The sequence below is a fragment of the Erpetoichthys calabaricus genome, chromosome 2 (assembly GCF_900747795.2).
Source record: "Erpetoichthys calabaricus chromosome 2, fErpCal1.3, whole genome shotgun sequence".
In the NCBI taxonomy this organism is placed as follows: Eukaryota; Metazoa; Chordata; class Cladistia; order Polypteriformes; family Polypteridae; genus Erpetoichthys; species Erpetoichthys calabaricus.
In genome coordinates, this window is record NC_041395.2 from 84,576,036 (window position 1) to 84,596,918 (window position 20,883).

Consider the following 20,883-nt stretch of genomic DNA (forward strand, 5'->3'; position numbering starts at 1 on the left):
TCATGCTTTCACCCAGTTATTAATCAATTACAGCTTCATTACCTTCACTAAATTTTAAACTTTACTAAGTGTTGTATGTTTAGTTTCTCAATATTGTTTTTTTTAACCCATATTTCTTAACTCTGTGGAAACTGCTGATAATTAGTAGTGTTCAATTATGACTGTTATGATTAGCCATAATGAGATGGGTAAAACCATTTCAAACCTTTCCCAACAAGCAAACTACCAATACATATTTAAATAATGTATTTTGTGAGCAATGATTAAATCAACAAATACCATAGAATAATCAAGCAATTTTATTGCCATCAGGCAGCTTATGAAAGAAAATGTACTGACCTCATGTTTATCGACTTTAAGTCTGCCTTTGACTGCATCCAATGGCGAGCCTTGTGGAGATCACTAGAGAATAAACATGTGCCACAGAAAATTATTGGACTCCTTCAGGCAATGCACCACAGCACAACCAGTTGTGTCCATGTCCGAAACAACCTACCAGTAGAATTCTCCATCCAAACTGGGGTTCGTCGGGGTGATGTGGCATCACAAGTGCTAAGTCTTTACAGCCGATGGCTCTATGGCCAGTGTTCATCTAAATGACATTCTGGTCGAACAGGTTAAAGAATTTGAGTACCTTGGATCATTGATCCAGGAGCGAAAAGTGGCATGCACCACAAAAAACACCAGATGTGCTTGGCAAACCACTGCGGCCTTTACATCCCTCAAACGGTTCTTGTGTAGAAAGAAAGACATATCCATCAGGGCTGAAGTCTGCCTCTTCAGAACATTGAGCTTGCCTATTTTGCTGTATAGATCAAAGACTTGGACGATGCTTCATTCTGACATCGATAATTTGAAGTTTTTTAAATGTGGTGCTTATGTCAAATTCTGGGTGTCCCATCCCTGACACCATCTGAAACAACATTATCCAAATTCAATGTGAACAGTAGCCAACAATCGAAGAAGACACGCAGAGACGCAGACTGCGATGCTTTGGACACGTATGCAGGATGCCTGACAGCAGGCTTTGACACAGGCTGCTATGGTGGCAACAACCATCACAGTAGAAAGTGCTGAAGACCGCACCAAAAAAGTCCTCAAACAAACAAATTGAAGCTGATGTCAAAAATTGCCAAATCAACATAAATGAAGCTAAGAATATTGGGCTTGACCAACAAGAGTGTAAAAGCATCATGAACTAAATTTGTGACCCATTGGTACCCAGAGAAGCATACTGGCTCCAATGTCACCCTCATCCAGCTGTTCACTAGGGACCAAAGAAGAAGAAGAATCAAGCAAAGCAGGAAAGGGTTCTAAGCAAATTATGGACTAAGAAAGACAAATAAAAAGAAAAAAACTCTAAGAGCTGAAAGTAACCAAAAAACATAAAGAGCTCAAAGTATTTGACAAATATGGGGAAATAAATCTAAAGAAAGAACTTAATAACCAAGTTTTTCAACAAAAAAAAAATCATCCCAAGAGGAAGAAAGACATATTAATCAAAGTTGGAAAGCACTCAAAATTCAATAATATCTAAATTCTAAACTCATAAAAACTGGTGCACAACAACAAAAGAGCAGCAATAAAACAAATCTGTAGCTGAAGAAAACTCAAAGAAAGTAAAAAACTCAAAATGAGAGACAGATATAGCACCAAGGAAACAACTAGAGAGTGAAGAAGGGCTCAAGGCAATGTCACAGCATTATTAGACAGGACAACTATGGGGACCTTCAAAACTCAACTATGTTTTATGAAAACGTTAAGTGAATAGGACTGACTTACTTTATAGGGCTGGATGGCCTCTTCTTGTGAAAACTGTTCCAGTGAGGTGGTAGTAGTAATAGTACTAGTATTGTCATGTGTGCAAAATACTGTGAAGTTATTACTTGTGTGTCTGATGAACATACAAGACATATGTAACTTCATTTTATTTAAAAGAAAGCAAAAGTCAGTTTAGCTGATAGTGTAATAATAATAAAATAAAAATAATAATAATAATAAAAATAATAATAACCTACTATATAAAATAATAAATCACTAAGGTCTGTTTGTCCAGCCTCTCTGAACAATCTGATTGTTCAGTTTGGCTTTGGTAATGCTACGAAAGAGGAAGTGGGAGTGTGAGACACATGAGAATGGAGTAAAGGTGTATGGGACATCCTGCTGGAGGCCAAAGCCAGCAAGTATAAAACTGGACAGGAGGTGAGAAACATGCCTCAAAAATAATGATAGAGTCTGAGAAGGAGGCTGTACAGGAATGTGCTCGACAGGCACTTTGAGCTGTAACAGGACTCACTTTATTATTTGCAAATATGTTGCCAACAATACCCTTGTATCTACTCCATCAGGCAAATTAAATATTAAACAAAGGGCATCTTTCCAGTCTAAAAATCGTAAATATTGTATTTCTTGTAGGAAATGGCCAGCCTTATACATAGGTGAAACAGGGATGTGGCTAGCAGACGGTTTTATTGAGCATGTTTGAACCGTTAACATTGAAGACCTCCCAAAGCCTGTTGCAGAACACTTCACCTTCCTTGATCATAGCCACACAGATCTCTCTATTTGTGTTCTTCAACAGGTCTTCAAACACACTTTTCAAAGAAAAACAAAAGAAACTAAGGTCACTCTTTCACTGGGTTCACATATTACTCCAGGTCTCAATGACCAACTTACATTTTAATCTCACTCTTCATCTACTGCAATGTCAGCTTCTCATGCCTACTCTCGCCTTCTCTCTTTTCATCTGCTCTGGCCTTGTTCTCTTCTTCCCCTCTTAGATATGCGACCTTCTCATTCCAGTTCTTTCCAGTTGAAAAGTGCATTTTACACTGTATATATACACAGTAAAGTGTTCTTTCATTCTTCCTGAAAAATTGTCTTCTGATACATAAAATATAAATGCTTCATGTTTTTACATGCTGATAGGTTGCACATTTTCAGCATTTATAAAATCCGATTATTTTGAATAGCTACACGTTTTATCTCATTTTTTTGTTGTTTCCAGGAAAAAGCAAAAAATCAAGATAATTTGTGAAGCTAACATATACTCAAGATTTTTTATACTAGTGTGATCTTGGCCTGTTGGATTTAAGTATCAAGTGGAAGCAGTTTGCATTGTTTACAATTGCTTTCTAATACTTTCATACTTTATCTCCCAAGTGGCACTGCAGGGTCTCAGGCCAGGCTAATCACGACAGACACAGCAATATCAACCTTTTGCATAGTTATTTGTAAATTGAGGTTTTAATGCAGACGTGTGGTTCTTCAGTGAGTGGCCTTATAGCTTCAGGGACCTGGGTTTGATTCCTGGTCTGGTTAGTATATGGGTGAAAATTTCACTTTCTTCCTTTCTTGGTCTGGAATTTTCCAGGTACCCCAGTTTTCTCCAGATTTTCAACGATATTCCTGGGAGCCTATTTGGAGACTATAAATTGGCCCTGTCTGACTGGGCCTCCTGTAATGGTCCATCCAGGATTTATTGATACTTTGTGGCTGAAGCTGCCCATATAGACGCTGCCTGTCAAGAACCCAGTGGTTTAAAAACACTGTGTCAAAATGTAGACAGATGGATTTATGACAACAGTGTAGAGTTTACTGCATATCGTATGTGGCTCTGATTCATTCCAAAAAATGAGATTCATACTTGTAGTGCATCTGCCACTCTGACTGTTTCTGTACTGAAATTGCACACCATGGCATGTCTTTCTACCATCTTAGTCAAAAATATGCCATCTGTTACATGCATTTATTGATTTTAACCAGGACACATCTGTGCTCAACAAATTATGTGTTTCTAGGTGTAACATATGCTGAAAAGAAACATTTTTATTTTATTTCCTGGTCATGGATATCCACAGCCTATCTTGATACTATCAGATGCATGGTAGTGAATAACACTGCATTGGAAACCAATATCTCACAGAACACACTCACACACCCCCACTGTATATTTAGTGCTGCCAGTTAAGCCTAACACACATATCCTTAGGGTGTGGGAGAGAATAGGAACACCTGAAGAAAAACTGGGCTGGGATTCAAATCCTAGATTTGTATGGCAGAAACAACAAGAACTGTGCCATTGTGCTGCTGCCCTGCTGAAAAAATGATTGCTTAAATGTTTACTTAATGTTTCTTTCCTTGACCATCAATACATTCTGCTGCAATTCAGAATGCAAATCATCATTCATTCATTCCAAATAGTCATTTTCTTTTAAATGTGCTACTAGGCAAAGTGTCCTATTGCCCGCAGTGTTTTTCACTGTAAACTAAGATACTTCAATTTCACACTGTGGCTCAGATTCACTCTGACCCTGTGATTTATGTCTTGAAAAATACTACATCACTAATATTAAGATCCGTATAAGCCCTTCAAAATTTCAGGTACAAAGCCTGTTGTTTAAAAGCAACTCTTTTTAATAATAATGCTTCTGAATATGTGAGAACACTATTAATTTATTGTTTAAGGGTAATATTATTTCACCAATACAGTGGGTCCTGGAGACCCCACTCTTATACTTACCCCATTACAAGGATGGTACAATTTCAAAGATTAAGTTTACCAAGGAGCCCCATGCTATTATGATTACCACACAAAGGGGGAGATTAGAAATCAAAGGATGTTGTACAGGAAACTCTTTCATTATCTAATGAGAGGTGGAGAAGGAGAAAGAGAAAATGGAGGAATACCATGTGTTGTTACTATTGCACAGAGGCCTCAAGTTTATTATTATGCCTACAGAAGATAAAGAAATTCTAACTTGCATGTGCTCTACAGACCTGTGACAAAATTATGATACAAGAATCATGTAATGAATACTACATTAAATACAACTTCAGGCAATAGATACAGGATAGGAATCACACATCAGCTACATTCATGTAGTTGTCATAATGTGCAGGTACTGAGAATCCTAATGATCTGAGGTCCCAGAATGTAGTGGTGCAATTATTGATTGCCCTGTATTGTTTGCCAAAATAGAGGAACGAGAGAAAAGTGACTGTGGTGGGATGAAGTGTGCATGTGTTGCATGTATATACTGAATAGAAAGGAATTGTGAGCCAGTGATATGTAGAGCCGACTTCATTGTCCTTTGCAATGATTTGCAGTCTTGAGCTGAGCTGGTGCCCTACAGGGATGCAATACTGTCAAGTATTATTATTATTATTATTAATTTCATTTATGTAGCACCTTTCCTATGCTCTATGCACTTAAGAAATATTCAAAGGCATACAAAAGAAATAAATGAAAGGATAAAATTATTAACACAGGATACACAGAGTAATATCAGACTTAAACACCAAATATCAGATGAATACATGAAAATCAAAGTTCCGAATTAAATTAAAAAACAAACAGGAAAATGAACAAATAACATAGTTTATGTATGCTTACATGTAGGAGTATACATTGTAAATATAGATGTTACAATCATTCATGATAATACGGAGCAATAAATAGAATAAGATCACATTTCATTATCGCTTGTAACAACAGGGGGTGCCAATGGCCTCAAACCTCAGGCACAATAACACCCAGCACAACTCCGGATTTAAAATAATAGATTTCTATTTTTGCCAGCCTCCTTTTCCAGAGCAGACAGCCATAAATACCACAATACCACTGTTTAATTGTCTTCTGCTCCTTCCACACCTCCTGGTTAGTTTTGCCTGCTGCCTCCTGACTCGCTGATGTGAGATGACAGGCTCCCTTTCACGTTAGACCTGGGAATGCTCTTCCGGTGTCACTGCACTGCATGCCGGGAGGACTTCTGGGTTACATGGAAACCAGTGTTCTGTACCTTAATTCCCATGCGACCTTGTGTGTGTCCTGATTGGGATCAGCCTAGACGAACATTGCCACCTTCCGTGTGGTGATAAGGACTGCTCCCAGTATCCACATTTATCCAGTCCATTTATTATACTTTATGGACACTGATATCTTGCCCGTCCGTCCTCCATGGTACAGTTTTAGAGCCAAAAATTAGAAAGATATCGGCATTTCAATGGCTATTCATCTGATGCTCTCTTCAGATCTAACAATTACAGCCAGACCAATGCCCTGACTTGAGCTGTGCATCGCTGCAAATTAATAGGCAAGATGGAGTCACCTCATTTACTCCTCAAGTTTTTTCTTTTTTTTTTTTTTTTTTTGCATTTTTGTGTGACATATCAGGATTGAGTTTGCAATGAATCAGATAGTTCTAGTGCCTTACCACTGATGAGTCGTATGTAAAGCTTGGCCTTGTCACATTTGTACTCAACAATAGTGATAAGACACCCCCCAAAGACACAAAATATATAAAAGTACATTATTGTTAACATTTATGATGTTGAATTCCCCCCAAAATTGGAGGCATTGGTGCTTGGGAGAGATTTTTTTTTTCATTTTGTTCCTCTTTCATATGTATATACAGTATTAATAAGCACATACGGTAGTGCTCCAGATTGCAGTGTCAGCATACATTTTTGAGGGTGTTGCAGTATCAATACAAAGCTATCAGAATAACGCTAGAGAGCTTTCTTTTCCCTAGTTTGTTTCTGATATCATTGCCTCTGTGTAATATTTGGTTTGTTAGCTGTCAAATTTGATCATGTTCTAATTAAGCATTTAATTTTTTATTATTTGTTCCTCTGTTCTTCCTGAAGTCCATGGTGGATTTTTTTTTTTGTTTAATTATAGTTAATTTGAGTTTTTAAATTGTTTAATTTCATTAATCTGTACATTATTGCTGAAACAAATTATTGTTAAATAAATTACATTTAAATAAGAATCTTAAGTTTTATTAGATTGAGAAAAGTTTTTATGGTGTTGGCCTTCCTGTTCAGCATAAACATAACAAGTTTGCCTTCACTAAGCCTTTGCTTAACTGATGCATGGAACATGTTACAAAAACATAAAAAGAAAATTGCTGACCATCATAGGCTGCCTGCTGCAGCGTGGGACAAACTTAACATCTTGAAATGAAAATCTAATTCACTATGCAGATTTTGCTCCTAGTCTGTTTTCTCTCAGGCCATTGTTTTAGCTGTCATGCAGACTTGATTTATGGAATGACTTCCACAAAGGTTAAAGAATGAAATGCCATGTCTAATAGGGACATTATTTTAACATTGTGGCACAAGTCAAGCAATAACACAGCAGAAATAAGAGGAATTTTATTTTGAAATAAATGTGGAATGCAGACCTATTCCTAGCCTACCTTTTCTTTTTAGCCATCCATCAAACAATATTAATTCTATTCAGCATCATGTGACTGTGACTACCAAGTTAAAGTTAAATTTTCTTCCTTTTCATATATATGTACTAGGGGGCTTTGCCCCCTGCTTGCTTCGCTCGCCAACCCCCGTATTTGGTTTTCCAGATACACACTTTTAAGATTGTTTTTTTTCCTTGAATTGTTGCTATTTCATTAGTTTTACTTTTATTTCAGAACTGTAAAAACAATATTTGTAATCTTGCGAGTCCCAATATACTGAATCTTTTTAATGAGGTCAGGATAGGTTTCTCTGTTTGGAATTTCAGCATAGACAAAACGATCTACATCATCAGCATTTAATACTTTTTTTTTACAAAATAACAAAGTAAGTAGAGTTCTGCATTGGACTCCTGTCTGTAAAGTCGTGCTATTTTCCTCTCACAGTTCCAAAAGTATATGGGGTTACCAAGGTGATACCCCAGCTTTTATCTAGGTTTTTGTACAAGGGCTAGACAGAACGTTTTTGACTCCTGGGGTAAATTTAGGTTTTTAAATAAGCAGACAGATAAATATATATACATTAACAAAGTAACCAATAAATGCATGTGCGGTAAACTCTCAAGATTCTTTATTTCTCACATGCATAGTTATACAGGACAACACGCAGTGAAATGCATCATAGATCGAAAGATAACAGTATTGTAGAACATAATAAATAAGTAAAATTATGTGAATAAAGTAGAATTAAGTGTTAAGGTGCAATAGTGTAGTAATCAGAGGTGACTGTGTGCAGATGGTGCAGACCTATAAATATCTGGGAGTGCAGCTGGATGATAAATTAGACTGGACTGCCAATACTGATGCTCTGTGTAAGAAAGGACAGAGCCGGTTATACTTCCTTAGAAGGCTGGCGTCCTTCAACATCTGCAATAAGATGCTGCAGATGTTCTATCAGATGGTTGTGGCGAGCGCCCTCTTCTACGTGGTGGTGTGCTGGGGAGGCAGCATTAAGAAGAAAGATGCCTCACGCCTGGACAAACTGGTGAGGAAGGCAGGCTCTATTGTTGGCATGGAGCTGGACAGTTTGACATCTGTGGCAGAGCGACGGGTGCTGAGCAGGCTCCTATCATTTATGGAAAATCCACTGCATCCACTAAACAGTGTCATCTCCAGACAGAGGAGCAGCTTCAGTGACTGCTGTCACTGTCCTGCTCCACTGACAGACTGAGAAGATTGTTCCTCCCCCAAACTATGTGACTCTTCAATTCCACCGGGGGGGTAAACGTTAACATTATATAAAGTTATTGTTTGTTTTTACCTGCATTATTATTAATCTTTAATTTAATATTGTTTTTTGTATCAGTAAGGTGCTGCTGGAGTATGTGAATTTCCCCTTGGGATTAATAAAGTATCTATCTATCTATCTATCTATCTATCTATCTATCTATCTATCTATCTATCTATCTATCTATCTATCTATCTATCTATCTATCTATCTATCTATCTATCTATCTATCTATCTATCTATCTATCTATCTATCTATCTATCTATTATTGTGCAAAACCAAAGTTAGACAGATGCATAGTTAAATGAGGCAGTTTGTTTGTTTGCGCTACTGCGATCTTTACTTTTTTATATTTTATACTTTAACTTTCTCCGCATGTGTATAGTGCCAACATTTTTTTTTTTGAGCCTTTCTAATTTCACTGGTTTCATAGTCTCTAACCTGCTCTGCATGTGTTTAGCGTCAACGTTTGTAAACATCTCTATGAAGTTCTACTTTGTCTTTTACTCACTGTCATTTAATTCTGAGCCGGATTGGACGTGCTTTTTTTTCAAGTCCACTTGTTCCGAGCTGATAATTACTTTCTTTATTTTCTGAATTTGCACCTCGATTATTCTTTTTTGCTCTTTTTTCTGTCCAACGCTTTTGGGTCTCTGTTCTCCACGCTTTTCTTTCTTCTTCGTTTAATCATTGATGTTTCATTTCTACCCTATTCATTTCATTTCTACCGTATTGACCTTATACACTTTATATGCACTGAGCCCTGGAGCTGTGTGTGCTGCATGACTGCCTTTACACTACTGATTTGTTTTTTTTATATTGCTTGTAAGTAGGGTGTGTCTTGGAAGACTCTCGTTCTATGTTCCCGTGAGATGCACCATGGCAGGTCTCTTTAGTCTCGCGGGTCTTTAAATTATCTTCCGAGAAAGATCACGTATCGTAGACTATCAGGACAGGGGACAGGATTTCTTTTTATAATAGATAGATATACACAGGGTGAGTCAAAATTATGTTAACATTTGAATAGCGGAAACAATTTATTCAAAAAACATACTTCATATGTGCAAGATGATTTACAGGAATGTCTCAACCTGTTCACCATCATGTTCAACACATGTACCACATGTGGCACATAAATTGTCCATAAAAATTGTATATAAGTATATACATAAGCATACCATTAGTGTTAGCATAATTTTGAATCACCTATATATATATATATATATATACAGTGGTGTGAAAAACTATTTGCCCCCTTCCTGATTTCTTATTCTTTTGCATGTTTGTCACACAAAATGTTTCTGATCATCAAACACATTTAACCATTAGTCAAATATAACACAAGTAAACACAAAATGCAGTTTGTAAATGGTGGTTTTTATTATTTAGGGAGAAAAAAAAAATCCAAACCTACATGGCCCTGTGTGAAAAAGTAATTGCCCCCTGAACCTAATAACTGGTTGGGCCACCCTTAGCAGCAATAACTGCAATCAAGCGTTTGCGATAACTTGCAATGAGTCTTTTACAGCACTCTGGAGGAATTTTGGCCCACTCATCTTTGCAAAATTGTTGTAATTCAGCTTTATTTGAGGGTTTTCTAGCATGAACCGCCTTTTTAAGGTCATGCCATAGCATCTCAATTGGATTCAGGTCAGGACTTTGACTAGGCCACTCCAAAGTCTTCATTTTGTTTTTCTTCAGCCATTCAGAGGTGGATTTGCTGGTGTGTTTTGGGTCATTGTCCTGTTGCAGCACCCAAGATCGCTTCAGCTTGAGTTGACGAACAGATGGCCGGACATTCTCCTTCAGGATTTTTTGGTAGACAGTAGAATTCATGGTTCCATCTATCACAGCAAGCCTTCCAGGTCCTGAAGCAGCAAAACAACCCCAGACCATCACACTACCACCACCATATTTTACTGTTGGTATGATGTTCTTTTTCTGAAATGCTGTGTTCCTTTTACGCCAGATGTAACGGGACATTTGCCTTCCAAAAAGTTCAACTTTTGTCTCATCAGTCCACAAGGTATTTTCCCAAAAGTCTTGGCAATCATTGAGATGTTTCTTAGCAAAATTGAGACGAGCCCTAATGTTCTTTTTGCTTAACAGTGGTTTGCGTCCTGGAAATCTGCCATGCAGGCCGTTTTTGCCCAGTCTCTTTCTTATGGTGGAGTCGTGAACACTGACCTTAATTGAGGCAAGTGAGGCCTGCAGTTCTTTAGACGTTGTCCTGGGGTCTTTTGTGACCTCTCGGATGAGTCGTCTCTGCGCTCTTGGGGTAATTTTGGTCGGCCGGCCACTCCTGGGAAGGTTCACCACTGTTCCATGTTTTTGCCATTTGTGGATAATGGCTCTCACTGTGGTTCGCTGGAGTCCCAAAGCTTTAGAAATGGCTTTATAACCTTTACCAGACTGATAGATCTCAATTACTTCTGTTCTCATTTGTTCCTGAATTTCTTTGGATCTTGGCATGATGTCTAGCTTTTGAGGTGCTTTTGGTCTACTTCTCCGTGTCAGGCAGCTCCTATTTAAGTGATTTCTTGATTGAAACAGGTGTGGCAGTAATCAGGCCTGGGGGTGGCTACGGAAATTGAACTCAGGTGTGATACACCACAGTTAGGTTATTTTTTAACAAGGGGCAATTACTTTTTCACACAGGGCCATGTAGGTTTGGATTTTTTTTCTCCCTAAATAATAAAAACCGCATTTTGTGTTTACTTGTGTTATATTTGACTAATGGTTAAATGTGTTTGATGATCAGAAACATGTTGTGTGACAAACATGCAAAAGAATAAGAAATCAGGAAGGGGGCAAATAGTTTTTCACACCACTGTATATATATATATATATATATATATATATATATATATATATATATATATATATATATATATATTCATTGCATTCGTAGTCTGAGTCTTGACGACCTAAATTGTGTTGGTGGTTACCTACCAAGTAACGCTTGTGGTTGGTCTGCCATTCAGCAAACATCCGCCATGGTGCCCTCTTTCAGTTGCGAGAAGCAGATCATGGAATGTTGCATAGTTTACTGTCAAATAAAACAAAGAGTACGCGACACATGTTTCACCCATCACTTTTTCCACATTTTGTTATGTTACAGCCTTATTCCAAAATGGATTAAATTCATTTTTACCTCAGAATTCTACACACAACACCCCATAATGACAACGTGAAAAAAGTTTACTTGAGGTTTTTGCAAATTTATTAAAAATAAAAAGCTGAGAAATCACATGAACATAAGTATTCACAGTCTTTGCTCAATACTTTGTTGATGCACCTTTGGCAGCAATTACAGCCTCAAGTTTTTTGAATATGATGCCACAAGCTTGGCACACCTATCCTTGGCCAGTTTTGCTCATTCCTCTTTGCAGCACCTCTCAAGCTCCATCAGGTTTGATGGGAAGCGTTGGTGCACAGCTATTTTAAGATCTCTCCAGAGATGTTCAATTGGATTCAAGTCTGGGCTCTGGCTGGGCCACTCAAGGACATTCACAGAGTTGTTCTGAAGCCACTCCTTTGATATCTTGGCTGTGTGCTTAGGGTCGTTGTCTTGCTGAAAGATGAACCATCGTCCAGGTCTGAGGTCAAGAGCGCTCTGGAGCAGGTTTTCATCCAGGATGTCTCTGTACATTGCTGCAGTCATCTTTCCCTTTATCCTGACTAGTCTCCCAGTTCCTGCCACTGAAAAACATCCCCACAGCATGATGCTGCCACCACCATGCTTCACTGTAGGGATGGTATTGGCCTGGTGATGAGCGGTGCCTGTTTTCATCCAAACGTGACGCCTGGCATTCACACCAAAGAGTTCAATCTTTGTCTCATCAGACCAGAGAATTTTCTTTCTCATGGTCTGAGAGTCCTTCAGGTGCCTTTTGGCAAACTCCAGGCGGGCTGCCATGTGCCTTTTACTAAGGAGTGGCTTCCGTCTGGACATTCTACCATACAGGCCTGATTGGTGGATTGCTGCAGAGATGGTTGTCCTTCTGGAAGGTTCTCCTCTCTCCACAGAGGACCTCTGGAGCTCTGACAGAGTGACCATCGGGTTCTTGGTCACCTCCCTGACTGAGGCCCTTCTCCCCCGATTGCTCAGTTTAGATGGCCGGCCAGCTCTAGGAAGAGTCCTGGTGGTTTTGAACTTTTTCCACTTACGGATGATGGAGGCCACTGTGCTCATTTGGACCTTCAAAGCAGCAGAAATGTTTCTGTAACCTTCCCCAGATTTGTGCCTCGAGACAATCCTGTCTCGGAGGTCTACAGATAATTCCTTTGACTTCATGCTTGGTTTGTGCTCTGACATGAACTGTCAACTGTGGGACCTTATATAGACAGGTGTGTGCCTTTCCAAATCATGTCCAATCAACTGATTTTTCATGTTGTCATTATGGGGTGTTGTGTGTAGAATTCTGAGGAAAAAAATGAATTTAATCCATTTTGGAATAAGGCTGTAACATAACAAAATGTGGAAAAAGTGATGCGCTGTGAATACTTTCCGGATGCACTGTATATCAACAACAACAACAACATTTATTTATATAGCACATTTTCATACAAAAAGTAGCTGAAAGTGCTTTACATAATGAAGAAAAGAAAAATAAAAGACAAAAGAAGAAATTAAAATAAGACAACATTAGTTAACATAGAAAAGGAGTAAAGTCCGATGGCCAGGGTGGACAGAAAAAGCAAAAAAAAACTCCAGAAAGCTGGAGAAAAAAAAAAATCTGTAGGGGTTTCAGGCCATGAGACCACCCAGTCCCCTCAGGGCATTCTACCTAACATAAATGAAATAGTCCTCTTTGTAGTTAGGGTTCTCACAGAGTCACTTGATGCTGATGGTCATACAGACTTCTGGCTTTTAGTCCATCCATCATATTTGGAACATCATGGTGCTTTGGGTAGATGGCTTGCGCCACCACCAAAAGGACACCGAAAAAGAAAACAGAAGAGAGAGTAGGGGTTAGTACAGATTTTAGAGCCACCATGAATAGTTATTATAATGAATTGGATATACAGATTATCAGGATTTAAATTACAGTGAAGTTATGAGAAGGGCATGTTAAAGTAAATATATGGTTATATATATTTATATATATATATATATATATTTATCTATATATTTTTATATATTTATGTATTTATTTATTTAAAGAGCTTCTATAAAATGCCAATCTTCCCCCCGGAGACAAATATCTATCTATCTATCTATCTATCTATCTATCTATCTATCTATCTATCTATCAGTAGCTTTAAAAGATTGAAAATAATTATGTATACACTATAATTCTTCCTTTTAATTAATAATACAAATTTGCATCTTCTTAGCTGTGTGACTGTTGTTCAAAATTGCTTATAGCTTTCTAATCCTTTCATACTGTTATTATTATTGTTGCTGTCATTCTAAAAATGCATGACAGTGATTCTTTTGAAGCACAGAGATCTGTCACAGTTTTATGCTGACTCATTCAGCCTAATGAAGAAGCTCTACACGGTGCTCAACTCCACATGCTGTTTGATTATGTGTAATTCATCATTCCTGCATAGGCAATGCGTGGTCGTGCCGCGTATAATAATTGGCACCTGTACATCTCCTCACAGCAGACAAAAGAGGGGAGAGGAGCCCTCTCTGCTCAATCTAAATACAAGATAGTACAGCATTGCAAGAGAACGTACAAGGATATATATGCCATGTTGAAACACTGATACTAACAAACAAGCCCAATGGTAATGCCCATTAGATGCACAAAAGTGTAGCTTGTTTGGTTGTACGTATTTTTACAACAGGCAGGAGACCCGAGTTGCCCGGGGTCACATAATGCAGCAGAGGTAGCAATTAAACTTGCAACTTTGTGATTTAAATTCAAGTACCTTAGGACCTTCCATGCCATTGAACAAAGAGGTGAAAGTGATGGCAGGAATTTAAGATACCGATTAGCATAATTATTTCAGAATCTACTTGCACTATGTTATTTATTAGTTTATGAAACCTTCACCCCCTTCCATGTTAGAGTGAATCTCAGAATATTAAAATCATCTAACAGTTTTAATGAAGGACATTATTCAGCGACAAGAACTCAGCTACAATGAAAAGAGACTGCTACTCTAGTGCTCACTAGGGCGCCGCCTCAGATCACATGACTTTTTTCATGGCGTGTTCACATCATAGCTTGAAGAAGGCTGTCAAGCACATTGTAAATGTCAACGCAGTTATGCTCAGCAACAAGGGGAATCATTTTTTTCTGTCCTGTAGGCAAAGAAATGAACGACAGAGTATAATGTGTTGGCTTCATCAGTTGCTAGGAAACTGACGTGTAAAAAAATACAAGCTTGATAAATTTTTATCTTAATCTGTTGCTTGGAAACACAAAAATTAAATAGATGTGGATTTTGCAGCACATGAAAAGGAAATTGCTGGAATAAATACCATGCACAATTGATCGTTTTAAACAGGGTTTTAAATACGAAGAAGGCATATATTTAAAGGTAACAGAGAAAGAAGCCCCAACAGATGAAGGTGTATCTCATCATTCAGCCTTGAAACATTTTATAGCTTTCTCTGCTACTCTCAGCATTTTGCCAGAAAATCATTTCAGTGATGTATTATTACTGATTCTTTTTAGTTGTGAAAAAAAAACCTTCTAAATATGCTTTATATGTGAGTGGTGAAGGAGCTGGGCTCTAAACAACATGTCTCCTTCAGCTCATTGTGTTGCCTTAAAAAGTCACTTTACCTGCTGGGTTCCAACTATAAAAACAGATACACGTATGAATACCTGGAATATATACCTGTGATTTGTAAAACTTTTTGGGAAGGTATTTGCTTTAGAAAATAAAAAGGTTGTTCACTGTAATTTCTCTAATCTCAGCAAACAGTGCCAGGACTTCAAGCTTAGAAGTAAACATACTTAACATGTAGCTGATGTTAAGAACAATAAGTTCATTACTACTTGTTATCAAAATCACTTGATAGGAATCAGTAAACCTTGGACAACCGTCTCGCTGAAGAAATGTTTTTGTCTTAGATTTTATTCTGCTCATTTGTTGTAAATATTCTTAAAATTAACGTTTAACATGTAGCCGATCCTAATAACAATAAGTTCAGTTGTTAAGATTCAATAAATCTCAGACATCTCACTGAAAAAATATTTTTGTCTTACATTTTTCCTGTTTATTTGTTATAAATATTCTAAGTGTTTTATTTTTAAGGAGCATAACCGTATGTTTGTTTTGGATTATTTGTTTAGTTTGAGAAAGATGCCATTTACAAGGCTCAGGATTTTGTTGGTGAGTTGATGGAATGAACTGCATTGTTCGTAACAAATGCCTTTCAGAATCACTGTGCATAAAATCATGAAACCTCTGCTACAAAACTCTTGTGTTATGATTCAACTTCCAATTGAAATTACGGATGTAAACCTTGAACAGAGGCATTGCACATAAATTACAAAGCTCACACCATAAAACTCAGTGTAATGATTCAGCTGTCTATCCAAAATTACGGATTTTAACCTTGAATAGTATTAGTCATAGGAGCTCATAGTGTGAGGAATTCTGGTAAATGACTCAAAGTTGTCCACTTTTTGATTCAGTTTATAGTTTTGTGTTTCAGTTCTGCTAATATTTTTGTAATTTTAATGCCTCCTGGAAATTCTTGTTTTGACTTCACTTGTGGTTAGCCCTATGGATTTTGTTTTTCATAACAATACTTTGGCATTCTAGAAAATATGTTTGTTCCAGTATCACAAAAATGTAGATATCTTTCTATTTGTTTTAGCAAAATGCTAGAGGTTTATCAACAGTCCACTGCATCAACACACAATAAGAACAGGACGGCTTGAATGAAAGAGCAGGCAGAACAAGAGTGTGCTATGGCCCAGCCAAGCTGCTTTGAGTATTCAGGGCTGGTATGGCATCACTCAAATGCTCATACAATTCTGCTGTATTAGTTCAAAGGGTACATTCACATTGTCTATATAGAAACCCCTAAATGGAACATATAGAATGGAGGAAAGCATACAGAGTAGATTAAGAATAAGATTTCCTTTCCATGGCTAGCCAAGCAAGGGTGGCTTCACTGGTTTCTGCCTCCTTCCAAAGTCTTTGCATATGTCATAAGGGAACGTTTGTGAGTACAACTAAGGGTAGCAGTGTAACTTTTGGTAAAATAGTTGGCACTTGATGTCATCCCCGAACCAAAAATAGATAGCCAGGAGGCAAAAATTGTGATTATTACCTAAAAGGATGAACAAACTGCTGCACTTCCTCATCTTCTGTTCCTTTTCAAAACCTTGGCCTTGTTTTCCCCTAGTAGTTGAACACTTGCATCACAAAACAGACAGTCAAATAGAGTTTTTATTCAGTTTTTAAGTTCTGAGTATGATTAGTGATACCTCCCTTTGATAAACCTCAAAACTGTTTCTAGAAAAGAATACGCCTTCCTTAAATGTGCAGTATAAGGAATGTCGTACCCAAGATGCCGGAGCTACACAAAATGCAGCAATATGGCAGAAGTAGAGGAGTTTCATGGTGTGCGGCACTTGGTAGGCATTCATCTAAATCACACTTTCAATTATACCATATAAATGTAAAACTAAAAAGTTAAATTAAAAAACAAAATGACATACTAAACAAACACAATATTAAACACAAAAATACCTTACAAAGTGTACACAGTAATAAAGATAGATTTACCAGCAAAATGGTGACACATATGATGCCACAAATTAGTTACTCAATACAGTAAAAATGAAGAAAATTAAAAATAAAACACAATTGTTTCTAAAATTCTGACTGCTAGCAAGACCTGAGACCTGCACTCAACAGTATAAATGTACCTGTAATGCAGCAGAACACAATCTCAGCTATTAATGGGAAAGATCAATTAATGTACGTAACACTGAACAGCCGTATTGGGATTTGAATGCCCTACCCATTAAATCTACTTTGTCTGCTCAGTTTAACAGATTATACAAATGAAAAGGATCCATTCCTTTATTTTCTATACATGCTGTTGTTTTGATCTATGTTAGTAGTTTACGAAATGTTCACTTACAACAGTATAATTATGAAGACATTCAAGGGAACAATTACATCGTCAATAAACCAATTATTATTGCTGTATTTAGTAAAACGAGACCATCAGTTTTTAAAATCAGAATCTATTACACACTCCCTGACATTTTACAATGTTTTCATAGTTATATAGTTTAAACAAAAAGAACTTTATACATTCAAACGTACCATGCTTCAGCACCTTTAAACATATATAATCCTTTACATTTAAAAATTCCTAAGTGATTCTTGCCTTCAAGTATTCCACAATTATTATTCAAGGTATAGAATATGTACAGATATGTGTGTATATGAGGCTGTAGCATGAAATGGCCTGAGCAAATTTATAAGGCAGCAGGTGCAGAAGCACCTCTTATCAATTTCCAGCTGAGAATTGTGGGCAAAGAAGGTATCTGGGTCAGAGTGAAAAAATGTATGCAGCAACAGAAAGTGAACAGCATGCGCAACAAATTTGCTGAGTACTGTACTGTATTCAAAATAAAAGATGAACACATTCTGTAAAACAAACATGTCTAGACTCACATATTTTTTTCATTCATTCATCTATCTGCCGATTTCTGAACCTGCTTAATCCAGTTCAGCATCCAAGGGTTTTAGTTGAGGCGATACACTTTGCTTATCTCAGCAGCTTAGAGACAGCCTTGAATGGAATATCAGCCTAAAATATTTTTGTTTTTTTATCTGGTATAATGTGATAAGGTGTCATCTTGCACTTATTCAGGTTCCTTCAAGGTGTTCCTGTAAATACCTTGTGTTCTGCAACCATTTCGTTATAAGCATGTGAAAAGCTACTATGTTACAACAAAGCAATATACATGTATATATATATATCCATCCATCCATCCATCCATTTTCCAACCCGCTGAATCTGAACACAGGGTCACGGGGGTCTGCTGGAGCCAATCCCAGCCAACACAGGGCACAAGGCAGGGAACCAATCCCGGGCAGGGTGCCAACCCACCGCAGATATATATATATATATATATATATAGTATAAATATTAATTAGGAAAAAATGCAGAAAAGTAAGATACTAACACTTAGAATCACAAAATCACAAACAGAAAATCTGTTAAATTGTTAGATAGATAGATAGATAGATAGATAGATAGATAGATAGATAGATAGATAGATAGATAGATAGATAGATAGATAGATAGATAGATAGATAGATAGATAGATAGATAGATAGATAGATAGATACTTTATTAATCCCAAGGGGAAATTCACATACTCCAGCAGCAGCATACTGATAAAGAACAATATTAAATTAAAGAGTGATAACAATGCAGGTATACAGACAGACAATAACTTTGAATAATTTTAACGTTTACCCCCCCAGGTGGAATTGAAGAGTTGTATAGTGTGAGGGAGGAACGATCTCTTCAGTCTGTCAGTGGAGCAGGACAGTGACAGCAGTCTGTCGCTGAAGCTGCTCCTCTGTCTAGAGATGACACTGTTTAATGGATGCAGTGAATTCTCCATGATTGACAGGAGCCTGCTCAGTGCCTGTCGCTCTGCCACGTATGTCAAACTGTCCAGCTCCATGCCTACAATAGAGCCTGCCTTCCTCACCAGTTTGTCCAGGCATGAGGCGTCCGTCTTGTTTATGCTGCCTCCCCAGCAGACCACCGCGTAGAAGAGGGCGCTCACCACAACCATCTGATAGAAAATCTGCAGCATCTTATTGCAGATGTTGAAGGACACCAGCCTTCTAAGGAAGTATAGTCAGCTCTGTCCTTTCTTACACAGAGCATCAGTATTGGCAATCCAGTACAATTTATCATCCAGCTGCACTCCCAGGTATTTATAGGTCTGCACCCTCTGCAAAAATCCACCACCAGCTCTTTGGTTTTGCTGGTGTTCAGTTGTAGGTGGTTTGAGTCACACCATTTAACAAAGTCCTTGATTAGGTTCCTATACTCCTCCTCCTACCCACTCCTGATGCAGCCCACGAAAGCAGTGTCGTCAGCGAACTTTTGCACGTGGCAGGACTCCGAGTTGTATTGGAAGTCCGATGTATGTAGGCCGAACAGGACAGGAGAAAGTTCAATCCCCTGCGGCGCTCCTGTGTTGCTGACCACAATGTCAGACCTGCAGTTCCCGAGACGCACATACTGAGGTCTGTCTTTAAGACAGTCCACGATCCATGCCACCAGGTATGAATCTACTCCCATCTCTGTCAGCTTGTCCCTAAGGAGCAGAGGTTGGATGGTGTTGAAGGCGCTAGAGAAGTCCAGAAACATAATTCTTACAGCACCACTGCCTCTGTCCAAGTGGGAGAGGGATCGGTGTAGCATATAGATGATGGCATCCTCCGCTCCCACCTTCTCCTGGTATGTGAACTGCAGAGGGTTGAGGGCGTGGCGGACCTGTGGCCTTAGGTGGTGAAGCAGCAGCCGCTCCATGGTCTTTATCACATGTGATGTCAGAGCGACAGGCCAGAAGTCGTTCAGCTCACATTTTGTTTGCCGTTTTTGTTTTATTAGTCCATGTAATGGCATCATTATGTTAACAGGAACCACCGTCTTGTAAAATGAACAGTGAGATATTTTCATATTTAACATTTGGGTAAAATAGCTCCCTTTTTAAGTTTCTTCAATATGTGCCTTTCTTAGCTTGGTGCTCTGAAACATTTCTTGTTAAAATTATCGTGCATGTCTGGGTTTCCTAATTTGGCATAAAAAGTGTCACAGATTATAAATGACCCTTCAGTGACACATTTCTTGTTTTTGTTACTGTGACATGGATCATTGTGATATTCAAGTTTGTGTTTTCTCTTTGACTGCAGGTTTGATTGTTTACCTTGGCATGATGGTGGGTGCCTTTCTGTGGGGTGGACTGGCAGACCGGATTGGCAGGAGACAATGTCTGCTCATCTCTCTCTCCATCAACAGTGTCTTTGCATTCTTCTCGTCTTTTGTGCAAGGCTACAGCACCTTCCTTTTCTGCCGACTTTTGTCTGGAGTCGGGTAATCAAATTTTTAAAAAATTTAAGGTTTGGACTATAGTGCAAGGACAATTAAGAGCAATAAATCAGGCAGAGCATTAAACTAAATGTATGTATAAAATAAAATAAAAAGATCAAGTGAAAATTGCAAGAGAGCAGATGGATAAATTATTGTATATACAGTACAGTAAGTCATTGTGCAGTGCTGATATTTCTATTAATAAAACTCCCAAAATAATAAATATATGAAAGTAGTCAATTTGTCTGAGAATGCTGAGTCGCACATAAATCATTGTAAAGAACTCGTAAGAAAAAAGTCTGAAGGTGTGTCTGTCGTCATTTACTAATGCTCCGATGTGAGC

At 37.9% G+C, this 20,883-nt stretch overlaps 1 protein-coding gene across 1 annotated transcript in view; it reads left to right on the forward strand.

Moving 5' to 3' along the window:
• Positions 1 to 20,883, forward strand: part of sv2a (synaptic vesicle glycoprotein 2A) — an 885,655-nt gene that overhangs the window by 103,491 nt on the left and 761,281 nt on the right. The window contains exon 3 of the mRNA XM_028794012.2: positions 20,363 to 20,543. Within this exon, the coding sequence (XP_028649845.2) occupies positions 20,363 to 20,543 (181 nt within the window). The remainder of the gene's footprint in view (positions 1 to 20,362; positions 20,544 to 20,883) is intronic.